Source organism: Lepidochelys kempii, chromosome 16, assembly GCF_965140285.1.
Source record: "Lepidochelys kempii isolate rLepKem1 chromosome 16, rLepKem1.hap1, whole genome shotgun sequence".
NCBI lineage: Eukaryota > Metazoa > Chordata > Testudines > Cheloniidae > Lepidochelys > Lepidochelys kempii.
Window position 1 is genome coordinate 12803545 of NC_136395.1, and position 25091 is coordinate 12828635.

The 25091-nt window shown below is 50.3% G+C and overlaps 1 protein-coding gene across 3 annotated transcripts in view; it reads right to left on the bottom strand.

The window, feature by feature from the left end:
- Nucleotides 1-25091, bottom strand: part of ASTN2 (astrotactin 2) — a 602317-nt gene that overhangs the window by 233775 nt on the left and 343451 nt on the right. For all 3 annotated transcript variants that reach the window (XM_073314892.2, XM_073314893.2, XM_073314894.2), the window contains 2 exons: nucleotides 23538-23704; nucleotides 19278-19466 (listed from right to left, as the gene is read on the bottom strand). In XM_073314892.2, the coding sequence (XP_073170993.1) occupies nucleotides 19278-19466; nucleotides 23538-23704 (356 nt within the window). The remainder of the gene's footprint in view (nucleotides 1-19277; nucleotides 19467-23537; nucleotides 23705-25091) is intronic.

A 25091-nucleotide genomic window follows, 5' to 3' on the forward strand; every position in this document is an offset into this window, starting at 1 on the left:
CCTCCATCTGATCAGTTTTCAGGCTGCACAGAGGGGCAATTCCATGCTGGGCCCTTGCTCTATCCTCCCCAACCCTTTACACACACACACACACTCACTCTCTCTCTCCTGCCCCCCTCAGAATGGGCAATCTGCTCCTGTTCTGAACCTCACCCCCCCCCCAATACTCAGTCCATGTAAGTGGAGTAAATCCATTTTAGGTATCCACTCCGACTCCTGCCCCCTTTCCCCAGCAAAGAGGGAGGAGTCCACCCAGTCCATCTCCCCAGTGCTCAGCCCATTCACAGTAATTCCATCCGGAGCCCCAGCTCCCCTTCCCTCTTGATGCTCGGCCTGTGTTGAGTGGGGATCGTTCCCTGCCTCCCCTCCTGGCCACCCACTGCATGGAGTGAGGAAGAATGCCATTTCCCCTCCTTTCTGTGGGGGTTTCCTCTTCCTTGGCAGATTAGTGTTCTGCCCAATTAGTGCCACCGGGTGACAGGCTCTGTTTGTGCTGGGTGATTATCTGTGGAAATGCAAATCCGAGCTTTCTTCGCCACAGCCGCTAACGAGATAATGAATATTTTCATCAGCTGCAGAGAATACAAACATCTGCACAGACATGCTATCAGGGGTGGAGATGGAGGAGTGGCGGAGGGGAAGCCGCGTCTCAGTGGCTTTGGGGGGAAAAACAGATGCTTCACTGCTTTGTGGAAGGCAAATTCTCCTAAGCACAAGCCTGATCCAAAGTCCACTGAAGTCAATGCATGCCTCTCCATTAGCTGCAAAGGTCTGGGAATCAACACGCCTGAGCAGCAGTCCAATCGCACCTCTGGGCTGCACTGCAGACTGTTGCTCTGAGCAGAGTATCCCATGACTGTGGGCAGAACTGCTCCTCAGGACAGGAAATCCCAGGACTGGCTCCAGATTTCGCTGCCCACCTGTGGTCTGGTGGTGAGTGTCACTGAGTCACCAGTCAGGAAAAGCTCAAAGTTCACTTTCCTCCCTGTGCATGTGAGGGGAGGGCTCCTGCCTCATACTGGGAATGAGAGGCGATCAACAGGTTATCTCAAGTGCTTATATACAAATGCACAAAGCCTTGGAAACAAGCAGGGAGAACTGGAGGTCCTGGTGATGACAAGGAACTATGACGTGATCGGAATAACAGAGACTTGGTGGGATAACTCACATGACTGGAGTACTGTCATGGATGGTTATAAACTGTTCAGGAAGGACAGGCAGGGCAGAAAAGGTGGGGGAGTAGCACTGTATGTAAGGGAGCAGTATGACTGCTCAGAGCTCCGGTACGAAACTGCAGAAAAACCTGAGTGTCTCTGGATTAAGTTTAGAAGTGTGTGCAACAAGAGTGATGTAGTGGTGGGAGTCTGCTATAGACCACCGGACCAGGGGGATGAGGTAGATGAGGCTTTCTTCCGGCAGCTCACGGAAGCTACTAGATCGCATGCCCTGATTCTCATGGGTGACTTTAATTTTCCTGATATCTGCTGGGAGAGCAATACAGTGGTGCATAGACAATCCAGGAAGTTTTTGGAAAGCGTAGGGGACAATTTCCTGGCGCAAGTGCTAGAGGAGCCAACTAGGGGGGGCGCTTTTCTTGACCTGCTGCTCACAAACCGGGTAGAATTAGTGGGGGAAGCAAAAGTGGATGGGAATCTGGGAAGCAGTGACCATGAGTTGGTTGAGTTCAGGATCCTGACGCAGGGAAGAAAGGTAAGCAGCAGGATACGGACCCTGGACTTCAGGAAAGCAGACTTCGACTCCCTCAGGGAACGGATGGCCAGGATCCCCTGGGGGACTAACTTGAAGGGGAAAGGAGTCCAGGAGAGCTGGCTGTATTTCAAGGAATCCCTGTTGAGGTTACAGGGACAAACCATCCCAATGAGTCGAAAGAATAGTAAATATGGCAGGCGACCAGTTTGGCTTAATGGTGAAATCCTAGCGGATCTTAAACATAAAAAAGAAGCTTACAAGAAGTGGAAGGTTGGACATATGACCAGGGAAGAGTATAAAAATATTGCTCGGGCATGTAGGAATGTTATCAGGAGGGCCAAATCGCACCTGGAGCTGCAGCTAGCCAGAGATGTCAAGAGTAACAAGAAGGGTTTCTTCAGGTATGTTGGCAACAAGAAGAAAGCCAAGGAATGTGTGGGCCCCTTACTGAATGAGGGAGGCAACCTAGTGACAGAGGATGTGGAAAAAGCTAATGTACTCAGTGCTTTTTTTGCCTCTGTTTTCACTAACAAGGTCAGCTCCCAGACTGCTGCGCTGGGCATCACAAAATGCGGAAGAGATGGCCAGCCCTCTGTGGAGATAGAGGTGGTTAGGGACTATTTAGAAAAGCTGGACGTGCACAAGTCCATGGGGCCGGACGAGTTGCATCCGAGAGTGCTGAAGGAATTGGCGGCTGTGATTGCAGAGCCATTGGCCATTATCTTTGAAAACTCGTGGCGAACCGGGGAAGTCCCGGATGACTGGAAAAAGGCTAATGTAGTGCCAATCTTTAAAAAAGGGAAGAAGGAGGATCCTGGGAACTACAGGCCAGTCAGCCTCACTTCAGTCCCTGGAAAAATCATGGAGCAGGTCCTCAAAGAATCAATCCTGAAGCACTTACATGAGAGGAAAGTGATCAGGAACAGTCAGCATGGATTCACCAAGGGAAGGTCATGCCTGACTAATCTAATCGCCTTCTACGATGAGATTACTGGTTCTGTGGACGAAGGGAAAGCAGTGGAGGTATTATTTCTTGACTTTAGCAAAGCTTTTGACACGGTCTCCCACAGTATTCTCGTCAGCAAGTTAAGGCTGGATGAATGCACTACAAGGTGGGTAGAAAGCTGGCTAGATTGTCGGGCTCAACGGGTAGTGATCAATGGCTCCATATCTAGTTGGCAGCCGGTATCAAGTGGACTACCCCAAGGGTCGGTCCTGGGGCCAGTTTTGTTCAATATCTTCATAAATGATCTGGAGGATGGTGTGGATTGCACTCTCAGCAAATTTGCGGATGATACTAAACTGGGAGGAGTGGTAGATACGCTGGAGGGGAGGGATAGAATACAGAAAGACCTAGACAAATTGGAGGATTGGGCCAAAAGAAATCTGATGAGGTTCAATAAGGATAAGTGCAGGGTCCTGCACTTAGGACGGAAGAACCCAATGCACAGCTACAGACTAGGGACCGAATGGCTAGGCAGCAGTTCTGCGGAAAAGGACCTAGGGGTGACAGTGGACGAGAAGCTGGATATGAGTCAGCAGTGTGCCCTTGTTGCCAAGAAGGCCAATGGCATTTTGGGATGTATAAGTAGGGGCATAGCGAGCAGATCGAGGGACGTGATCATTCCCCTCTATTCGACATTGGTGAGGCCTCATCTGGAGTACTGTGTCCAGTTTTGGGCCCCACACTTCAAGAAGGATGTGGATAAATTGGAGAGAGTCCAGCGAAGGGCAACAAAAATGATTAGGGGACTGGAACACATGAGTTATGAGGAGAGGCTGAGGGAGCTGGGATTGTTTAGCCTGCAGAAGAGAAGAATGAGGGGGGATTTGATAGCTGCTTTCAACTACCTGAAAGGGGGTTCCAAAGAGGATGGCTCTAGACTGTTCTCAATGGTAGCAGATGACAGAACGAGGAGTAATGGTCTCAAGTTGCAGTGGGGGAGGTTTAGATTGGATATTAGGAAAAACTTTTTCACTAAGAGGGTGGTGAAACACTGGAATGTGTTACCTAGGGAGGTGGTAGAATCTCCTTCCTTAGAGGTTTTTAAGGTCAGGCTTGACAAAGCCCTGGCTGGGATGATTTAACTGGGAATTGGTCCTGCTTTGAGCAGGGGGTTGGACTAGATGACCTTCTGGGGTCCCTTCCAACCCTGATATTCTATGATTCTATGATTCTATGATTCTATGTGGCAGCTGGAGCCAGAGCTAGGGTCACAACTAACCTGGTATTTCTGTCTACCTGGCTGCTTATTATGGCCCCGGTCACCTGAGTATCTGAGCCCCTGGTTTCATCATCACGGACTCAACACGCACAGACTGGAACATTCATGGATCTTGGAATCCCATTCCGGGCCCATTATAATAGTCATGGCATTGCAACGCTGGCGATATTTGCGGAGATCACGCTGTTCGGCGAGCAGCAGGGAATTTCGTAATCCATGCCTCTGGCCCCTGGGTGCTCTCTCAGTACAGAGCGGCGCTGCAGCAGGGTGACGTTTTGATGCAGCACCGTCACATCATGATGCAACGGCCCAACGCAGTGACATAAATGTGACAGGATCACATCAGACAAGTTTGTCCAGTGGGGACAGACTAAGGAGGTGGTTCCCTAGGGGGTCAGGATAAAACCATTTGGCACTGAGAGCAGCTCTGTGTTTCTTATTCTCCTTGTCCATGGTACCTGGGCTTGGCACGGAGGAGGACCATTTCAAGAGAGCAAAGTGTGAGCGGGGCTGGGAAGTCAGCAGGGCCCTGAGCTGGATGTGGAAGCAGATCCTCAGATTTCTTCACTGCTCTTGTATTTTATTGTATTCACAGTTCTCAAGCTGCTGACAGGTGCCTCCAGTCCAAATTGAAAAGGACAGGTTCTCTACATAGACACTCCTTGAGTGTCTTAAAGGCCTTGTCACAGTTTGCAAAAAGAAAAGGAGGACTTGTGGCACCTTAGAGACTAACCAATTTATTTGAGCATAAGCTTTCGTGAGCTACAGCTCACTTCATCGGATGCATACCGTGGAAACTGCAGAAGATGGTTTTATACACACAGACCATGAAAAAATGGGTGTTTATCACTACAAATGGATGAAAAGTGCTATGTAAGTGCTGGGTGGTGGTATGATTAATTATTATTATTATTATTTATTTATTATGCAATGTTATACACATGGGAAAGAGTAAGAGGGGGAGTTCTTTCTTGACAAGCCCCAGGAGAGTCTGGTGTGCATGCACTTTGATTACTCTTAACCTAACTCTCACAACTACGGATCCTGCTAGTGGCCATGACATTACCCAGCGATTTGTAGACACAGCTGGGGAAGGTCATCCCTGGTTCTGCTGTGTTGCACCAGCGTAAAGGAGGAGTAATGCTACTGAAGCCAATGGAATTAAACCAGAAGGAGGCCCCTTTCATTTACACACCTTCCCCCCCTCCCCACTGCTGGCTTTAGTGGCATCTCTGGTTTGTGAGAGCAGACCATGGCCCTGTAGTCAGAAACAGAAGGTTCTCTGCATTGCTCCTGGGTCCCTTGCAGGGACCGCTACGTTTAATGGGGTGAGCAAAGCGGATGAGCACTGGAGGTTGTTGTTCAGTGCTGGGCAGGGAGCAGGCTAGTTCTGACAGAAGGAAAGAGGCAGGACGCTCTTTAGGTCTCACTCTGACAAACTCTGCTTGCCTTAGCTGTGCTGTCTGGGATGCTTCACTTTTAGGCTGGCGTTTAATTAGGGCCGACTCGTTACACCGCTGTGGCCGAGAAGGCCCTACTCTCGCCCACCCCCCTTCATATTTCAATCTATGCTAGCCACTGGCCAGAGTGGAACAAGGTCCCTTCCCTCTATGTCCCCCTGCATTGCCAAATTCCCCCCCACCTTCAGTGGGAAGGGCAGGGAACTGCGCCCCAGAGCCTCTTCGCCTTCATCCTCTATACAAATCCTCAAGCACCGGGGCGTCACTGCAGGTTCAAGGGGACGTTGTTCTCCACACCTCCCTCAAGCCTTTTGCAGAGTTAGTTGCAGCAGCGGGCTCAAGACAAGGCAATGTGGAGCTTGCAGCGAGCTGAAATTACGCATCGGAAAGGCAATCCCACATCTGCTTTGAGCAGGTTCCCTATTGGAGGTTTCGTGGCATTAAATAGGAAAATGAAAAATGGAGTCAGCACAGCACCCTCTATCGTTCAGTTTAATATTACACTCATTTTATCGCGTCCTGCCCCTCAGGGTTTCAAAATTAACACCCCGTGGAGAAGACTGGGAGCAGATCACACCTCTCGGAGCTATTATTTCAGGCTGTCTCCAGACACCACAGTGTGTCTACACTAGACTTTTTTTTCAAAAAATCCAGTGTCGTGTAATCCAGAAGACAACACCAGTGGCTCTCAAGAAAAAAGGTGCTTAAAAAAATCCTCGCTGACCTTTTAATTAACATGATTTTACATACCACTTACCACCTCCAGTAGTCAGGGCTTAACACCTTTAAAAAAATCAGTTTGCTGGATCTGGTTAAGCTCCGCGAGCTTGTCCTGTCTCCCCTCTCCCATGGTGGTGTGAATTGGGTGTTTTTAAAAGTGTTCATTGAAATCTATTGGCAAAGGCAGGAAAAATTAAACCGCCTTTATTCTGAGGTGGGGACGGCCCATGTTGGGTTACCCTCTGGTCGTGTTTTTAAAGCTTTCTTTGCAACCGTGCAGACTGGCAACGTAATTTTTCAAATGGAAGCTTAGACTCTGGGAAAAGACTTGACAGCAGGGGGTGAATATTGATGCAGATTCCATGAAATGTACCAGTTCCCACCTGGAGCAACTAAGAGGCCTAGGTAATCTTCTCAGGTACGTCTACACTGCTGCTGGGAGTGAGCCTCCCAGCCCAGGTAGAGAGACTTGCGCTAGCTCTGCTTGAACTAGGGCACTAAAAATAGCACTTTGGACATTCGGCTCCAGGGTGGGTCAGTGACTATTACAGATCCTGCCCAGAATGTCAGCTGGCCACAGGGGCATCCCCAAGGCACCTCTCCTTCCACTTCCTCTTGTGGATGTACCATGTGAAATGATAGGAATAGACTTGATGGGACCCCTGGATTAGAGTGTTGCCAACTTCCGGCACATCTTCATCATCCTGGATCATGCCACGAGATACCCCAAGGCCATTCCACTACGATTGACTAATGCAGCCCCCATAGCAACTGAGCTCAGGAAACTGGTTTCCTAAAGAAACCCTGAAAGACCAAGGCTCAAATTTCACATTCTTGTTGATGAAGGAACTGTGCAACCTATTGAAAGTAAAGATACTGTGACCATCAGTCTACCATCAGAAAACAGCTGGCCTACTGAAATGTTTTCATACAATGTTAAAAGAAATGTTGAGGAAGTTTGTGATTGCAGACCCCAAATATTGGGACCAACTACACCCACCCCTGTTATTGACCATCCAGGAAGTCCCTCAGTCCTCCATGAGCTTTTCACCTTTTGAGATCTTGTATGGAAGACAAACCACTCATCGTATTGAAACTGCACCAGGACAAAAATAGTGAAGGAAAGCCCTCTCCCTGCCCCGGAAAGTGTGAGATTGTAATCCGTCAGGTGCTTCAAGCAATGTTAGATGTAGAAGTGGTAGAGGAGTCCTACAGTGAGTGGAGAAGCCCCCTCACCTGGGTCCCTAAGTCAGATGGGCCACTACGCTGCTGTATAGACTTCTGCAAAGTCAATGCAATATCCAAATTTGAGGTCTGTCCCATGCCAAGGGTAGAACGATTAGGATCAACCGAGTATATATCTACTATTGTCCTTTCCAAAGAGTACTGGTAGGTTCCCCTTACACCCGACTCCAGGGACAAGTCAGCTTTCTCCACCTCCTATGGATTGTACCAGTTCCATACCATGGCCTTTGGACTCCATGGTGCAGCTGCCACTTTCCAGAGGTTGATGGATGAAATCTTGCAACTCCATGGACAATATGATGCTGCCTATCTGGACACTATTGTCACCTAGAGCCAGAATTGCAGGGACCACCTGAAACAGGTAGCAGCAGTACTTCAATCCCTTGCAAGTGCAGGCTTGTTAGCCAATCTGGCAAAATGCAAGATTAGGACCCACGGAGTTACATAGCTAGGGTACACAATAGGAGGTGGCCAGTTGTGACCCTTGGTGGACAAAGTCCATGCTTTAATGAGCTGCCCCGTCCCTTCAGTGAACGAAAACAAGCGCAATGATGCCTGGGATTAGCCGGGTACTGTCAACATTTTGTCCCAGGATTGTCCACCATTGCAGCACCCTGAACAGGCCTCATAAAAGAGGGCCACCCCAGGTAAATACGGTGGATGCCAAACTGTGACAAGTTTCAGAGTAACAGCCGTGTTAGTCTGTATTCGCAAAAAGAAAAGGAGGACTTGTGGCATCTTAGAGACTAACCAATTTATTTGAGCATAAGCTTTCATGAGCTGCAGCTCACTTCATCGGATGCATACTGTGGAAAATACAGAAGATGTTTTTATACACACAGACCATGAAAAAATGGGTGTTTATCACTACAAAAGGTTTTCTCTCCCCCCCACCCCACTCTCCTGCCGGTAATAGCTTATCTAAAGTGATCACTCTCCTTACAATGTGTATGATAATCAAGGTGGGCCATTTCCAGCACAAATCCACGTTCGATACAACTGCATTTGCTCCAACCCCTCAGACAGAGACAAACACCTACAAGATCTCTATCAAGCATTCTTACAACTATAATACCCACCTGCGGAAGTGAAGAAACAGATTGATAGAGCCAGAAGAGTTCCCAGAAGTCACCTACTGCAGGACAGGCCTAACAAAGAAAATAACAGAACGCCACTAGCCGTCACCTTCAGCCCCCAACTAAAACCCCTCCACCGCATTATTAAGGATCTACAACCTATCCTGAAGGATGACCCAACACTCTCACAAACCTTGGGAGACAGGCCAGTCCTTGCCTACAGACAGCCCCCCAACCTGAAGCAAATACTCACCAGCAACCACATACCACACAACAGAACCACTAACCCAGGAACCTATCCTTGCAACAAAGCCCGTTGCCAACTGTGCCCACATACCTATTCAGGGGACACCATCACAGGGCCTAATAACATCAGCCACGCTATCGGAGGCTCGTTCACCTGCACATCTACCAATGTGATATATGACATCATGTGCCAGCAATGCCCCTCTGCCATGTACATTGGTCAAACTGGACAGTCTCTACGTAAAAGAATAAATGGACACAAATCAGCTGTCAAGAATTATAACATTCATAAACCAGTCGGAGAACACTTCAATCTCTCTGGTCACTCCATTTCTGATCTCAAAGTGACTATCCTTCAACAAAAAAACTTTGAAAACAGACTTCAACGAGAGACTGCTGAATTGGAATTAATTTGCAAATTGGATACAATTAACTTAGGCTTGAATAGAGACTGGGAATGGTTGATTCATTACAAAAAGTAACCTATTTCCCCTTGTTTATTCCCCCCCCCCACTCCATTCCTCAGAGGTTCTTGTTAAACCCTGGATTTGTGCTGGAAATGGCCCACCTTGATTATCATACACATTGTAAGGAGAGTGATCACTTTAGATAAGCTATTACCAGCAGGAGAGTGGGGTGGGGGGAGAGAAAACCTCTAGCTGTGAGAGTTAGGTTAATAAGAGTAATCAAAGTGCATGAACACTAGACTCTCCTGGGGCTGGTCGGGAAGGAACTCCCCCTCTTACTCTTTCCCATGTATATAACATTGCATAATAAATAAATAAATAAATAAATAAATAATACCACCACCCAGCACTTACATAGCACTTTTCATCCATAGATCTCAAAGCACTTTCCAAAGGCACTCAGTACCATTATCCCCATTTTACAGATAGGGAAACTGAGGCACCAGGCGGTGATATGACTTGCCCTAGGTTACCAAGCAGGATGCTAATTGTCTACATGCTTTATTGAGGAGGGGCAGTGCTGGCCAACCACTGTACAATCAGATACTAGCCACTGCTGGGATGCCAGGCTAGATGGACCAAAGATCTGACTGCTGACAAATTGTCCAGCCTGATCAGAGACGGAGTTTACTGTGACATTTTGTTCCCCCGTATTACGCCTGGATTTGTGTCAGGGGGACTTGGGAGCTCATTTGCTGGAGACATTGGCATGCAGGCCAGATTATCACCTTTCCTCTAGGCATCAGGACTGGACATTTAAAAATGGGGGGATCGCAGGAGGGTTCTGTTTAAAACAAAAAAAGGACTGTGGGGTTTGCAGCACAAGGCTGCTTCGAGCGTGGGATTCAACAGCGCTGGCTTCTCTGCAGGCAGCACAATGGCACTAAATTGCTAATGACGCATTTACCACCTCAGCCAGCACACTTTGGTCCAGTCCTTAGATGCTGTGCCTGTGGCATCAGGCTGGGCTGTCACCAATACATCTGCGGCTTCCGAGTCGTGAACGGTAATAGAATCACAGCAACAAATAATAAAGGGAATGAAATGGAAGCCAGCCACCGAAAAGGAGCTCTATCCATTATCCAAACCTGAAGGGTAATAGGTAAACAAGCCAACTGGGGTACGGGGAGGCGCGGACCTTTCCGGCACTGGAATAATAAACAGCCCAATTATAACCGCCGCACTCAGGTGTTTCAAAGAGAAGATGGGGGAAAGGATCAATGAAATTAATTTAACATAGTTACAGACTTTACATTTATTATGCTACGGGGGCTGGGGAAGTGCTCGCCAAGGAGCTGCCAGGTGAACCAGACCCGAGCATCACAGTTCAGTCACTGCAAGGCGCCCGGGAATGGGGTGGTATGGCCATGCCAGCCATGTTGTTTTGGGTGTGCAAAACATAAACAGTGCCCCCTGTTGGATCCTGGGGCTCGGCACCTATTGGCACCTTACCCATGCTCCACCCCCCTTACTCACTCGCATAGGAGCTACAGGTAACCTGACCCACAGATCTACGCATGTCAGACAGCCACACACAACAAGATCCAGTGGAAAGGGACCTGAGCTGGGCTTGGGAGATGTGGGTTCTACCCGTGACTCTGCTACTGATCTGCTGTGTCACCTTGGGCAAGTCACCTCCCACCAATTTCCCCTTCCCCTGTCCATCTAGCTAGGCTGTGGGCTCTTTGGAGCAGAGACTGTCTCTGACAATGGGGACGTAGAACACTGAGCACAATGGGGCCATGATCTTGGCTGGGCCAGTAGGGGTAATGATAGCGATGGGTTCTGACGGTGCACCAGGAAATAGAGATGCCAGTTCAGTGGGTTAGGAGGGCTCATGGCATGCTCTCACCCACAGCAACCAGCTCATTTTAAAATCACACCTGCGTGTGCGATTGCCACCATCTCTGCCAGCACACTAGGGACGGAGCTGGGGACCTGCAGAGCTAGGAGCATGAGCTGCTAAAGCTCCCTAGCTGGAGGCTGTAACAAACTGGATTGGCACAGAGCGGGACCTGTAACACACACTCAGCATTGGGCTTGTGTACATCCCCTGGCAGAGTCCCTCAAAGGCCTGTGGCAATTCACATCTACCTATCCAGGGTCAGGAGTGAGCTCTGCAGCCAGCTTGGAGGGGGAGCCTGGAAGTTGGGCAGGAGAGATTGTTGGCATGCAGCTGTCAGCTGAGGCTGGGAGGTGCAGGGGGTATTTCCCAGGAGTCCCCAGGCAGAACTTTGCAATGACTGACAGTGAAGCCACCCAAGGCCTTACGCCGGACCCAGTGCAAACTGGGAGAAAACTTTCAGTGACTTCTCTGCAGCTCTCCAGCTCAGACAGACTTATTCAGCGAACCTGCCGGCTCATTCCCTTTGCAGGGAGTCTCAGGGTGTTAATTAGTAAGACAGAAAACTTCAAGGTGTTTCCACATCCAGCCCATCTGAATAGATCCCAGGGAGAGGGCAACCCTGGGAATGGTGACTGGACCTTCGGTGAGCCAAGCTTCATTACTGACAGCAGCTCCTTCGGAAGCTATCCTGGACTTCAAGAAATAAAGGTTCCCTACTTCCAGCATTCCCCTTCATTGAAATCCCGTCCCCAGTCCATACTGCAGCAGTCACAGCGAGACGAGATTGTTTCGGGGGAACGGGAGGGAGAACTGCTGTCTGAGCACCCTGACATTTGGTGCCTAAACACTCTATCCGGGGTTTGCTTGGTGCATGCGTGTGTGCTGCTGGGGGACGAGGAGGAGGAGGAGGGAAAAGGTGATGGGGGAGCGCAACCAGTCATTTCAGGCAAGCTCCAGCGGAGCTGTCAGCAGAGCCCCGCAATCACGGCGGAGTTTTATTACGGAACGAGAGAATGCGAGGGGAAGGAGTGACAGATTTAAAATTAACTTGCCAAACTCCCTGTCAATATTATGACAATTCCCCACATCAGTTCAGTGACCCGGCGCGCTGCCTGACAATATTAACATAACTTTGTTGAAACGAAACCCTTCGCCGGGCCCTCCGCTTTGACGATGGCAGTGGGCAATTCTTTGCTGAAGATGGAAGCCCCTCACTCTCGCCGTGCTCTTTGATCAGCATTTCCCGCACAGGGCTCCCCCGTGCGGCTGCGCCCTCAGGCAAAAACGCTGTCCCGGTGAGACCACGTCAGCACAGGGGGAGCCAGCCTGCGCTTCGGGAGGCCCTTCTCCTGGGGAACGTTGCTGCCTGGTGCCCAAGGTTAACAGGCAGGTGAGGCAGAGCCGTTCCCACTTCTCCCTGAGCAAGCACACTAAGGTTTTTACCCCCATTCCCCATTCTTAGGGGCCCAGCCCCATTTCTCTTCCTGTTCGCTGTCCAAGCATCTCTCAATCACGAGTGGATTTTATCTTGCCAAGGACTCATCGCAACAACCTAAACTGCTTCAACCAGATTTTTTTTTTTTGCACTCACATCAATCAAATGGCCACAGAAATGTTTCCTTCTCCCCACCTCCAAAATGTGTCACTTCCTCCCCTAAACTGCACTGGCTACATCCCCACCACCCAAAGAATCCGCAACAGCCTGAGTTCACTGCCCCAGAGACAGGAGAGCAAGCGAGCAAGGGGCCCACCCCAACCTGGATCTGAGGGAGGAAGAAAAAAGAGACACAGCAGAAGATAAGGGAAAGAGAAATATCACATTTAGGGTCAACCGACTTGAGCAGGGTCTTTCCAATCCACTCCCCAGGGAGCGCTTTTCCTATGTGACAGTTACATGTTGGGCTGACATCCCATTCTCCACCTACCAAGAATATAGCAAGCAAAGCTCCCTCCATGAGCAGTAATTTGGGATTTCTGTCAACCAATTGCATAAAAGCAACCATTTGAAACTCCAAACAACTCTTAAACAAAAATCTTTGTTCCCTTGGGGCAAAGAGATGGCGCAAAACACAGACGGGACTGGCAAACAAGCCATTTGGAAGATAATCCCCCTGCAATTTGAGGACAACAATAGCTTTTGGTTGGGCCCCATTGCGACACAAAAACACTGTTAATCTAGCCTTTAGTGAGCTGGATTTGTTGCTAAGCCTCCCACCCAAACTGAGAGACATGTGTGGAATAGATACATATTTTTCTTGAATTAGGCTTATTTATGAATATTCCATAAATGTAACATTTTGGGTGGGAGGAAAGTGTGGTTTTGAATTCATTGCTCACAATCCCTTAGGGGAACTTCCAAGAGGGGAGCAAAGCGGACTGTTGGAGTGTGGTTAAAGAGCATTCATCTGCCGTCCTGGCATTCAGCCAAAGGGAAAGAAAGGAGGAAGGGAAACACATTGTAAGTGGGTCACTTTAGGGCACTGCCCTCGCTCTTTCAAACGCTCACAGCAAGGCTCCTGGAAGGCTGAGGGAGGCTCAATATGCCCCCCTGCAATCCATGTGTGTTACTTTAAATGAAGAGCACAAAGCTGGAAATCAGGAGTCCAGCAGGTGTCAGGAGCGAAGTGAGAGGCAACCGGCAGGTGAAGGAACTCTGTGACAGCTCAGCCACTGGACAGGACTCTGTGCCCTTCCCACCCCTGAGCTGTAGACAGAGCTCTTTGGGAAATTATTTTTTCCCTCCCATATGAAAAAAAAAAAGGGTATTTGGGGTTTTGGATTTTGGGCTTTCAATTGAAAATGCCCAGGTTTTGTCAAAAAAAAAAAAAAAAGGAATATTTGCATCCAAAATACAGTAAAAGCTGTGTTATCCGGCCCTGGACCAACTGGAAAGCTCTATAAACTGGCATTTCTGATCTTCATTGAAAATCTGGTTTACAGTCTGGTAGGCTCCCTACCTGGCCATATGTCCCTGCTGCTTCTAGGTGGAGGCATGGCTAGGCGGTTCTGCACGCTGCCCTTGCCCCACCCTGCCCCGAGCGCTGGCTCCGCAGGTCCGTTTGGCGGGAACCGCAGCCAATAGGAGCTGCGGGGTCAGGGCCCGCATGTGGAGGCCAGGTGCAAATCCACCTGGCCGCGCTTCCGCCTAGGAACAGCAGAGACATTTCGCCACTTGTGGGAGCCACCCAGATCCAGCACCCCGCAACCCCTCCTGCGCCCCAACCCCATGCCCTGAGCCCCCTCCCACACCCAAACTTCCTCCCTCTTAGTTAACTGGAATTTTTGGCTTACCTGCGGCCCCTCCCCCCCATTCCCTCAACATGCCGGATAACAAAGCTTTTACTGTATTTTGCTCCACAAAAGAGGTCATTGTTGACATCAAGTTTTCAACCCCCAAACGTCATCCAGCTGTACTCATAAGCTCTTTGGGGCAGGAACCTCATCTTCTAACTTGTCTGTTAAGTGCTGTGCACACCCACAGGGCTATGCAATGACACACAGTAATAATTAATGAATGATAGCCCAGCTATGCAATGAATGAGCTATGTGCAGGGTTGTTAGCTGTTTCTCTCCACTGTCCATGAACTGGAAGGTGGCATTCAAGGATGTTGGGACAGGGACAGATGCTCATCACAATGGCACACACAGTGAGGGTGACATAATAATTCCTGTGGGGTAAGATATGCCTGCTGCTCCTAAGAGTTGGATGATGTGAGCTGCTCAGCTGATGCTCACACATTAGCTTACCCATCGCTGATGTACATGAACAGGACATATCCTCAGCGGCTAGGTGAACGGGGAAGCGGATGTGCAGGCAAGAGAGCTTGTAACACGGTGATACTAAGGGACAGGGCTAAGATCTCAGGAATAATCTAATTCACCTGCTCCAGCCGGGTGGGTAATCCTACCAAATCCTTTACCTGTTCTAGTTCTAAAGGGGGCCACTTTACATCCCAGTCCTTCAGCGCCATATGAGGAGCCTGCCCGTACTCCCGCACAGCCCCTCATCTCATGCTGCACGTTGGATGGAAAGGCATATCCAGCAACTAACGGGCAGGGCCTACTGCCAAGCACTGGGTGGCAGTGGGACACTCCAACACTTACCACCAGACCTTGAAACTGGGACTAATGGGGACATCCAGACTAAGACGTGAAGGACAAAGTTTCTAGCTGCACGACGCCTTCCCCCAACACTGGGCTGCCATGATAAGTGGATGGAGACTATACTCTTTATTAAGGACACTGAAGAGATGACAACATGAGAAGTGGGGAGCATTGAAAGGACTGTTACATCTCCATAACTAAGGGATCCCAGCCACGATAAATGCCTTTAAAATACTCAGCCCTTTGTTCCGATAGCAGGTTCTTGCTCCTACTTTGCTGAAACAGGTTTTTAATCCCTGGTATTAGGCAGTTTCCTGCTATGTTTCAAATGCACCAAATTAAGGGCTTCTTGAACAGCTGGCGCCTTAATGCTCAGAGAGGTTCTTGAATATATATGAAAATCAGAGGCAAATTACATCTTTTAGTTAATAATTTCTTCTCCATTAACCTCCTTTCCGGCCCTTGTTAGAGGATGATGTAATGGTGTTTTGACACCATAACCCTCCACAGAGAACAGGCAGAGGAACTCCAGGGGAGGGGGCTGAATAAATTTGTGTGCGGGCGGGCAGGGGCCTCCCATTTTTAGCCAATATTCTCAGAACAAACAGTCTCATTTTGAATAGGCAACAAAGCCAGCGCCGGCCTCCCCACCCCAGGGAACAATCTCTAAAGCCCAAGACCCTGGTATCCTGGGCGCTGAAAACGCTGCACGTTATACCGAGTCACGGATGTTAGCTAGTAGTATAGATGTGCGCAGGAAAGAGGATAGCAGGACTCCCGCCCGCCTTTCCCCAGGCATTCATCCCTTCCGGGTGCTACCTCTCTTCTCCGTTCTCAGAGGATCCTGCAATCCCTCCTCTCCTATTCAGCCACCACAGCTGCCAGCTCTCCCGCCCCTCCGGCACTGCTTTCACCCCAGAGCTGTTCTGTCCCTGTCCTATACAGCGGCTGGGCTCAGAGCCAGATCCTCCGCCAGTCTAACTGTCATAACTCTGCTGGTTTCAATGAGGCCATGATGATTTTCACCAGCTGAGGACCTGGCTCCTTGCATGCAAGGCACAAGGCCAATTTTTGTCCTGATTTGGATCAGCTAATCTCCCCTCGTTATAGCCCATGTAGATTGTGTAGGAGCTCTCTCGGTGATGCCAGTGGGGCTGGAAACCCACAACTCACATGCCCAAGAGGCAGACAGAGTTTAAGGCCACCTCGTCTGACCTCCTGTCTATAACCCAATAGTTCAGGTTAGACTAACGCATTCCGCTGCTCAGGAGACTGAACCGGTGTGGGCCACAGGCAGAGAACAGGAGCAAGCCAGGTGTCCCCAGGGCCTCTGCAACGCCAGGGAAATGAGCTCAAAGAGACATAAACTTGTGCGAGGTCTCACGGAGCTCGGGTGCTAAATCTAGAAGGGAGCCGTGGCAGCGGGAGAGGCTAGCTGTCCCGAGTGCGTACCCGTCGGAGATGCTAGGTCCGTACACAGGGTGTCTAGCCCTTCCTGCCACTCGCACTGCCACAGCTACCTTCCGGTTTTCGCACCCGAGCTCCATGAGACCTAGCACAAGTTACGTCTCCTTGAGCTGGGAATTACAACCCCCGGCTGGAAGGGCAGACATACCCTAAGGAAGAAGCTTTCCTGTGCCACCTCAGAGCACTCACCCTCCCTGTCCGTGGTCCTGTCTCCATCTGTGGCCAAGCCTGATGCTTCAGAAGAAGGCCACCCCCTCCCGCCCAGAATACATCTTTCCTGACCCCAGTAAGCAACTCTCTGAAGCCCTGACGCAATGAGATTCGATTGCAGTCATTGTCTCAATGCAGAGCTGCAAGCATTACAAAGGGGAGTGCACAGAATTCTGTGCAGGTTTCACATCAGATGGGGAAAGTGTGTTTATGGTCTCACCTCCCACCGGCATCCTTCCTTCGCCTGGGAACCTCCAGCTGAATCTCGGCCTGGTAGCTAGAGCTACCGGAACCAGCTGAGGTATTTCAGACTCTCCACTGGTCAGTGGCTTTTTGGACTCTGACACCTGGAAGTTTTGGGAGGCAGGTGTCATACACTGGGGGGAGGGGACAGGTGGTCCCCTCAGATGACTGGGAGAACTTCAGCTGCAGCACACAAATCCTGGCATGTCTCAGCAGGTGCAAGCAAATAAACCACACTCCTTGGAGTCCAGGGCCATGAAAGTGGCACAGATCTGGATTGAGGTAGAAGGCACCTGCTGATGAAGACCGAGTGGAGAAGGGGGAATTTCACCCAGTGGCATCACTCACCATGCAACAGTATGAAGGGGAAAATCCCCAATGGTGTTGGGGCTAAGTGGAGTGCTTAGGAGAGTGTGGTGGAAACTCCAGCCATAAATGGAAAATATTACATAGGCAAAACTGTCGGGGGAGGGGGGCTTCCACCTTGCTATCGCAGAGGGCCTGACACACCCAGAACAGCAAGGTGCACCCTCTTTGGTTGAGAGATCAGCTCACGGTACACCAGGCATGCCCTTATGATTTGGATTTGGGCGTGACTACTGGCCCACGGGAGAAGGGAGCCAAATCGGGTCTCCCCGTCCAGCCCTCCAGCCGGGGGGACAAACTGGGTTGGGCATGATGCTGAATCAGCACTGGACCAGGAAGAGTCTCTTAGCACAAAGCCCCGAGGCTTCGTGGTCTCTTGCACTGCTTGGGCCCAAAGCCAGCTGGCCACCAAAGCCAGGAATGAAGTGAAGCGTCTCCCAAACGAAAATGGAGTTATAAAATCTTGCGGGATTTATGGCTGGTATTTAGCCTGGAAGATGGTTTCTCGCCTGCTTTTTAATCCCCACACCAACTGGAAGCACCTGGCAGGGTCAGATAAAGGAAGCCCCGGTGCTGTCTAGGGCCAGTATAGACCGAGTGGCTCAAACACACTGAATGGGGTCGGGGGATGGGAGGGAGGAAGCGCTCCCCCCAAGGATTCATGTTTGTTTTTTTATTTTAAAGCATCTTTCCTCTGAGAACCAGAATCCATCCTAGCTGCAGTAGCGGCAAAGGAAGAAACCCGTCTGCCTTGGAGTCCCTGAGCCCTGCGTTTCCTTTGATGCTGCAATAACAGCCCCCTCAATCAGGCTGCTGTCTGGGCAAGGAGAAGGCTGCCTTTAAACAAATCCCTCAGCCCTAGCGCAGTGCAAGGAAAGGCCACACTATTACAGGAGCGGGAGAGGAAATTAAAGCCCCAACAAGAGGCGGCTTGGAGCCCAGAAGACAGCAGCAGAGGCGGGAGCTGGTTAGGATGCAGGGAGGGCTTATGTGAGATTGCAGCCATCGCACAAGGGGCTCTTTAGGCGGGCAGGTTTCATGAAACTCCCAGTCCTGCTTGGCCATCAGGAAACAAAGCGCATGGCAAAGATTTCCAATCTGCATTCCTGTCTCTGTTCAAAAGGCCCCACCAAGGGTTGCCACAAGGGGAGGGGAACTGAAGAAGGCGGCCCTAGGAAAACTGTCTCCACACACAGTCAGTTCTCACTTCCGGCAAAGGCTGCTGATCTACAGAGGCCAAAGCGTGCACTGCTGAGAACCCCCGAGTGCTTGGTTTGCCAATGCTTTCTGGGTGCAGAAAGGAGCAGAGCAGCTCCTTGTCGGTCATACTGGTTCTACAGACCCCATCGTCATAGCAAAGGGTCAGAATTCAGCACCAATACATCACTGGGGAGATTTTACAAACGACTGGAGAAAGCCGCAGGGCTGGACTGTAAGAGATGAAGACCACTCGCAACTCGGACTGACGTCCATGGCAGCTGTGCAGCCTCAGGGCTTTAGAAGAATGAGGCCACTGGAGAACACTTTGTGTAGAACAACCCTGCATCAGACCCTGCAGTGGTCGGGCGGAATGTGGAGTCACTCCTCAGTTGATACACATCGGCATAGATCCTTTGAAGTCAATGGGGCTAAGCTGGTTTACACCAGCTGAAATTCTGGCCCCGCTATTTGACATACCTCAGACAGAAACAACCTCTCAGCTCTTTCCCCTCCTCTATTTACTTTGTGTTGCCCCCAGCTCTTGTATGTCAATGTTACAAGACACAGCTCTTGACAGCTAAGCTTCCCACCACCCTCACCTTTGACACCCCCCCTTCCGACCTGCAATATCATCAGGGTACATCTTGCAAATCTACCATGTTACCTGACCCAGCTAGGGGATGGGGCAGTACCTGAAGGTCATCTGGAACACCTGGCCTTGGTTGACATGCTGGGTCCTGTTGTTGTACCCGTGCAGCATCTCGCCAAAGAGGGTGTCGTTGAATTTGGTGTCTGGCTTCAAGCACTTGGGGCCCTCACAGATGTCAGACAACATGAGGCAGGATTTGCCATCTGGAGCCAGTTTGTATTCCTCGACACAGCTGGGAAACAACACAAACTAGGTCAGAGAGAAAGACAGAGCCACATGCATGCAATACCCAACCCGCAAACAGGGCTTGTAGTGACATGAACCCTGCTGTAGAAAGACTCTTCTCAAGATAGGAGAGTCAGGGTGATGCACACAATCGAAGTAGAACAAGCCAGCTGACTGTAAGGCACTCCATGAGGATCTGGGGAACCAGGGTGCAGCAAACTACTCCAGGGAGTCACATCACTTAAAACCTGCACCGGGTGGGTGCACTGGGCCTGGAGAGCCAACAAAGTATTAGCTCCAGGCTTGGCACTCAAAACCTAGGCTGGGGAGAGCTCCTGGAGACTAACAGCTGAGGCCTGAGAGTTACCAATGCTTGTTATTCTTGCAGCTTCAGTAACAGCTTTCTTCAGCACCACGGACAGCTGCAGCAGGGCTGACATCCACATTGGCTGCCAGCCGCATCTGGTGCCAGCAGTGCGTATTCTGGGCCTCCCTGTGGGTAGGCCTGGCAGCGTAGAAATGCCAGTACCAGGGTCACAAGGCAAATGTTCTTGCTGCCTCGGTCAGGTGGCAGGGGAAAGAGAATTCAGCTCAAACATGCTTTCCTTCCCAAGGGAGCCAGTCCCCATCTACCAGGGCAGATGCTCACAAATCCATGGGAATGACGCCCTGTGCCTGATGGCAGAATTGGGCGCCAATGCATATTGTCTATTTAGCTGCTTTATTTTACACATTCCCTCCCAATACTAGTACAAACACCCACGCCAACGTCCCCCCAGCCAACAGCACAAGTAAGCCAGAGACACTGCCCCTGTTTTTATTTAGCTGTTCTGTCCCCAGAGATGTGAATCCAAGGTTTTTTGTTCCTCTCTCCCACTGTTAATTTCCAGGGCTTCTACAAAACTTTGCAGCTCTAGTTGGCAAAACTCTTCGCAAAGAAGGAAAGTATCATCATCCTTGTTTTATAGATGGGGAAACCAAGGCACGGAAAGGGTGAGGTGACTTGCCCCCAAGTTACACAGGGATTCCTGTTGTGCAGCCAGAAATAAAAAACAACTCTCTGAATTTCTGCTCCCACAAGACATGAAGGATGATTTTGTGGAGGAGTCACTGAACTGGGGCCAGGAGATCTGCATTCAATCCCCAGCTCTGCCACAAACTCCACATCACCTTGAGCAAGTCAGTCATCTCTCTGCGCCTCAGTTTCCCAGCTGTAAAATGGGGATAATAGTGCTGTCTTTCTTCCACCCTTTTTTGGCCTTTCTTGTTTATACTACAGGCTAGGGCCTACCGGTCACTTTTTGTACAGCACCTAGCACTGTGGGGCCCTGGAGGTGTAGTTATAACACAAATATGACTTTACCCTGTACTCATCACCATGGTATTTGCTTGGCCCAGCTGAACTAGTTTTGCTGGCCTTCCCCGTGTACGTAACACATTCTGTTGGAATGCAGAGCCTGGCTGTTTATCCCCTTCCCTGCCGAACCTGCCCCGCTTCCCAAAACTCCTGCATAGCAGCTGCGGAAGCTGGGTGTTTTCTCTTTCTAACACAATCATTCCAAGTAGCAAAGCAATAAAGAAAGGGGAAAAAAATAAAAGGAAAGAAACTGGCTGAGAAAGCTGGGTCCCCTGAGAGCTGTGAATAGCTGGGGCTCAGCGAGATCTCTGCCGTCTGAGCACCTGGATGTGTCAGGAGCAGACAGATGTTCCTCGGAGTTACTTTTAGGAATTTTTTTCTTCACTTCACGAACTGTGACTCACATTTCCTTGAAGGTCAAAGTGCTTTTCTGACTGGCGGCAGCAACCAGGCAAGAGGCGGAATGTGTCTGGGAAGCTTGGGGGAGCCTGTTATATAACCTCTATGCTCCCTTTTCTGCCTGCCAGAGCTGGTGGAGAACTCCACTTTGGGACCCTAATGCACAGGGGATATTGGAAACATCCCCGTTTGATTGTGATCAGCCAGGCTCCTGCTGCTGGCTGATAGGTCCCCTAGGTGCTTACAGGAAGAATGGTGGACATTGTGAGGCCACTTTTCCCTGGGCACTGAGAGGAAAAGAGATTTGTGCTGTCTGAGCAGGGCCAGAGGAAGGTGGTGATAGACCAGGCTGCGCACATACACTCTGGGCCTGTCCTGCCAGTCCCTCTCCATCTGACGTGACTTCAGGGCAGTGACGCATGAAGGCTTTGTGTGTAATGCAGCTTATGGCCTGAAAGCAGCATTCTCCAGATAAGCAGCACTGGGGGAGAGGGGATTCACCAGCTCCCTGCCTGTAGATTCTGGCTGGACCCCAGAAGCACAGGTGCTGGGAGAAATCCCCCCCCCGCCCCTTTCCAACACACACACACACACACAAACCCCAGGCTCTCTCCCTCCATCCAAACAAACCCAAACCGGAACAGTGGCTATTATAAACTCAGGAAGGTGCAGCCACTCTGCCTTTACCAAGCACAACACTCCCCCCCCCCACCCCTGGCTGGAAGGGCAGTGATGTCTGCAAATGCCTAACAGGGCAGGCGTCCATCAATGCTCCCTGCAGTTTTTTTTCTAGTTAGGGACATGGCTTTCCTGTTCCTCAGTGCCCTCTTACTCTCCACCACCCACCAGTTTTAGCCAGATGCCGCATTTCTCCCTCTACTCTGTGCCTCTGCATCTGCTGATGGGGTATCCTGCTACTTTCCCACTTGCCTGGGAGCCATTTGGCCTTTGCCTTGAGCCAGGCTGGGTACTGAGATGCCTCAGAGTCCCTGCCTCTGGAACCTCACTGTCACCAAGGCTGGGCATGGGTAATGGCTTTTACTCTCGCGCTGTGACTGTCCCCTCTCCCATGTAAGAGTTTGCTGTCAGCCCAGAGGCCCTTCTCATTCCTCCTTGCGTGTCAGCCTGCAGTCATGTATATTAGGGAACGGTGGCATGTAGGCACTCAGATGCCATAGCGCTAAGTGCAGGATGAACGGATGCACCCCTCCATTTCAGTGCATTCTGCTGTAAATCCTTCTTCCTCTGCACTTTTTTGCTACCCTCCAGGGGACGACTGGGCCCAGATGTTTCATTCACTAAATGGCTTCTTGCTCCCTTCCCTCACCTTCCCATTACCACCTCTTCCCCTGTAGCTAGAAGGTCTGAAGTAGGTTAATGCATGTGCTCACAATTATGTGGAAATGCAGATATGCATTAGCAAAGGTGCAGCCAATAATCTTACTTTATTATTTATTTATTGTGTGATGTTATGATTTGTCTTTCTTTCTTTCTCTCTATGTTCTTGATTTCTTTACAAAGGGATGCAATCTGCCCCGCCCCTAAACCAGGGCACTGCATAGGGCGGCTTGTGTGATGGATGGCTATTTTTGCAGCCGTGCCGCATAAAGCCAGATAATCACAGAGCTCCCTTTGGAGCATTCTGTAGTTGGGGAGATTTTCCTTAGAGAAAATGCTCAATCACATCGGATTCTAGGATCCTGGCCAAGCTCTGGGATGAAACTCTATTTAAAGAGAGGCACAGCAAAACCACAACAACCCGACACAAAATAGTTTGGGATTTATATAACAAGACATGGACTGACTTGTACAGTCCTTTTCTCTTTCTCTCTCACACAGACTCCAGTAGGAGAGAGAACTGTCCGTCTGCACACAGATCATTCCCACGTGCTTAGACTGCAGGCCAGCAGGCACGTACATTCACCATCAAAAACTGCATGTGTATGCGATCGCAACTTGTTGACCCCATGTGAATAATCTTTCCCCCCATGGGGGCACGCAGCACATACAGTGGCTCATTTATTTTCACAGATGCATACTGGGTCATCAAGCTCTTGCATGGATGTGCAGCTACAACAGAATTATGCTTCCACACATGCATACACACAGGCCACTTCCACCATTGCTCTCAGCTAATAAACTTCTCTACTGCCTCCATGCCAGACAGGTCCAACCACGCAGGCAGAGAGACATGCGAGTACAGACGCAGACATGGCTCAGAGGAATCCAGGGGGAGGGAAGAGGGCGGAGGAGGAACCAGCTGCTCAAGTCTTCCATTCAAGCTGCAGAACCCCTTTGACACAATGGTTCCAGGAGACTCACCCGCAGAACATGAAGATGGCGCTGGAGGAAGGGTCATATGGCAGGGGAAGGGTCTGCTGGAGGCACAGCTGCTCACAGCCACCATTGAAGCCATCCGAACAGTCGATCCCCTTGGAATAGTCGTAGCAGCCAGTGCCGTCCTTCATGGGCCTCAGCTCCTGTGGGCACTGCAGAGAGAGGGGACATGTTAAGGCGAGTGGGATGCTTCACCCTGCTGGTTCCCAGGGCTGGGGGCGTTTTCCCTGTAGGAGGTGACGGTGTGACCACTGGAGGTAAGCCAGTGCCAGGGACGCAGCTCCCTGCTGTGAGTTAGCTCTCCGCCCTGGGAAGCCACATTCATTCCTAGTGGAAGCAGGCTCCACTCCAGCGAAGTGGACGGCGTTATACTGGTGAACTCAGGTCTGTTGTCAGCATTAACAGAGGACACACGAAAACCCGACCTCAGGTCTCCACAGGTGCAAGTTCACCTGGGGAGCCGGTGTGGACTGGGACGAGCACCGGATTGGGACGTAGGAGAGCTGAGTTCTACTCCAGGCTCTGCCCCTGGCCTGTTTCCCTGCTCTGTGCCTCAGGCAAATGGTGCTAATGATACTGACCCCCTTGGCAAAGGGCTTTGGGATCTTCTGGTGAAAAGAGCCATTGCAAGGATCTTCACGGCACACCCCACTCAGAGCCTGCTGCAGAGCCCCACCTACCTCTCTCCCTGGAGTCCTTTACCCGGGCAGCGTCTGTGCGCTAGGGAATGGCAACGCGTGACGCTGAATGGGAAGCACAGACTATGGAAGGCATCCCAAGTAAATGGACTCCTGTGGGTTTGATCCTGGCCCTCCTGGAGTCAGTGGGGATTTTGGCTGGGTATCGGTCATTTGTTTAAGCCTGCCGATGCATTTTATTCATGGTTGGGGATCTCAACCCCCCCCCCGGACCCCCCATTTAAAATCATTCCCAAAAAGCAGCCCAGTGCCTCTTTGAAGTAGGCAGGTGAGGCTCGGCAGCAGTTCTCAGCAGGGGGCAGCCTTCCTGGCTGACAATGAAGCAGGCAACTGCAGAAGGACAGATCCTCACCGAAGCCAGCAGAGCCGGGCCACTTTGCACAAGCAAGGGATCCAGCTCTGCTCCGGGTTTTAATTTCAATTCTCCAGCTGGCTTTCCCTGTCCCAAAAGATTAAAAACAGCAGGCACCTAATGCCATCAATCATCTGCCACCCTGATTAAAGTGCTTTCCGTGTCCACCTTTGCTATTTATTTATTTTCTTTTATCCAAAACCAGGACAAAAAAAAAAAACACAAAAACCAACCTAAAACACAACAAAAGGACCAGTCCTCGGAAAAAATAAATCTCACCTAGGAACAGCTCACAATTAAAAATGCATTACTGAGTTCTTGAAGATGAGTTAGCTCAGAGCCTGCCCATGTAGCAGTGAAGGCAGGTTATAAATGGCCTCTGTCAAGCAGAAGAAAGGTTATAAAACTGCTATATTTTGTGCTTAAAAAAGAAAATCAATTTTCTGTGCGAGCAAAATGCCATACATGTAATAAAAGTCCAGGAGATCC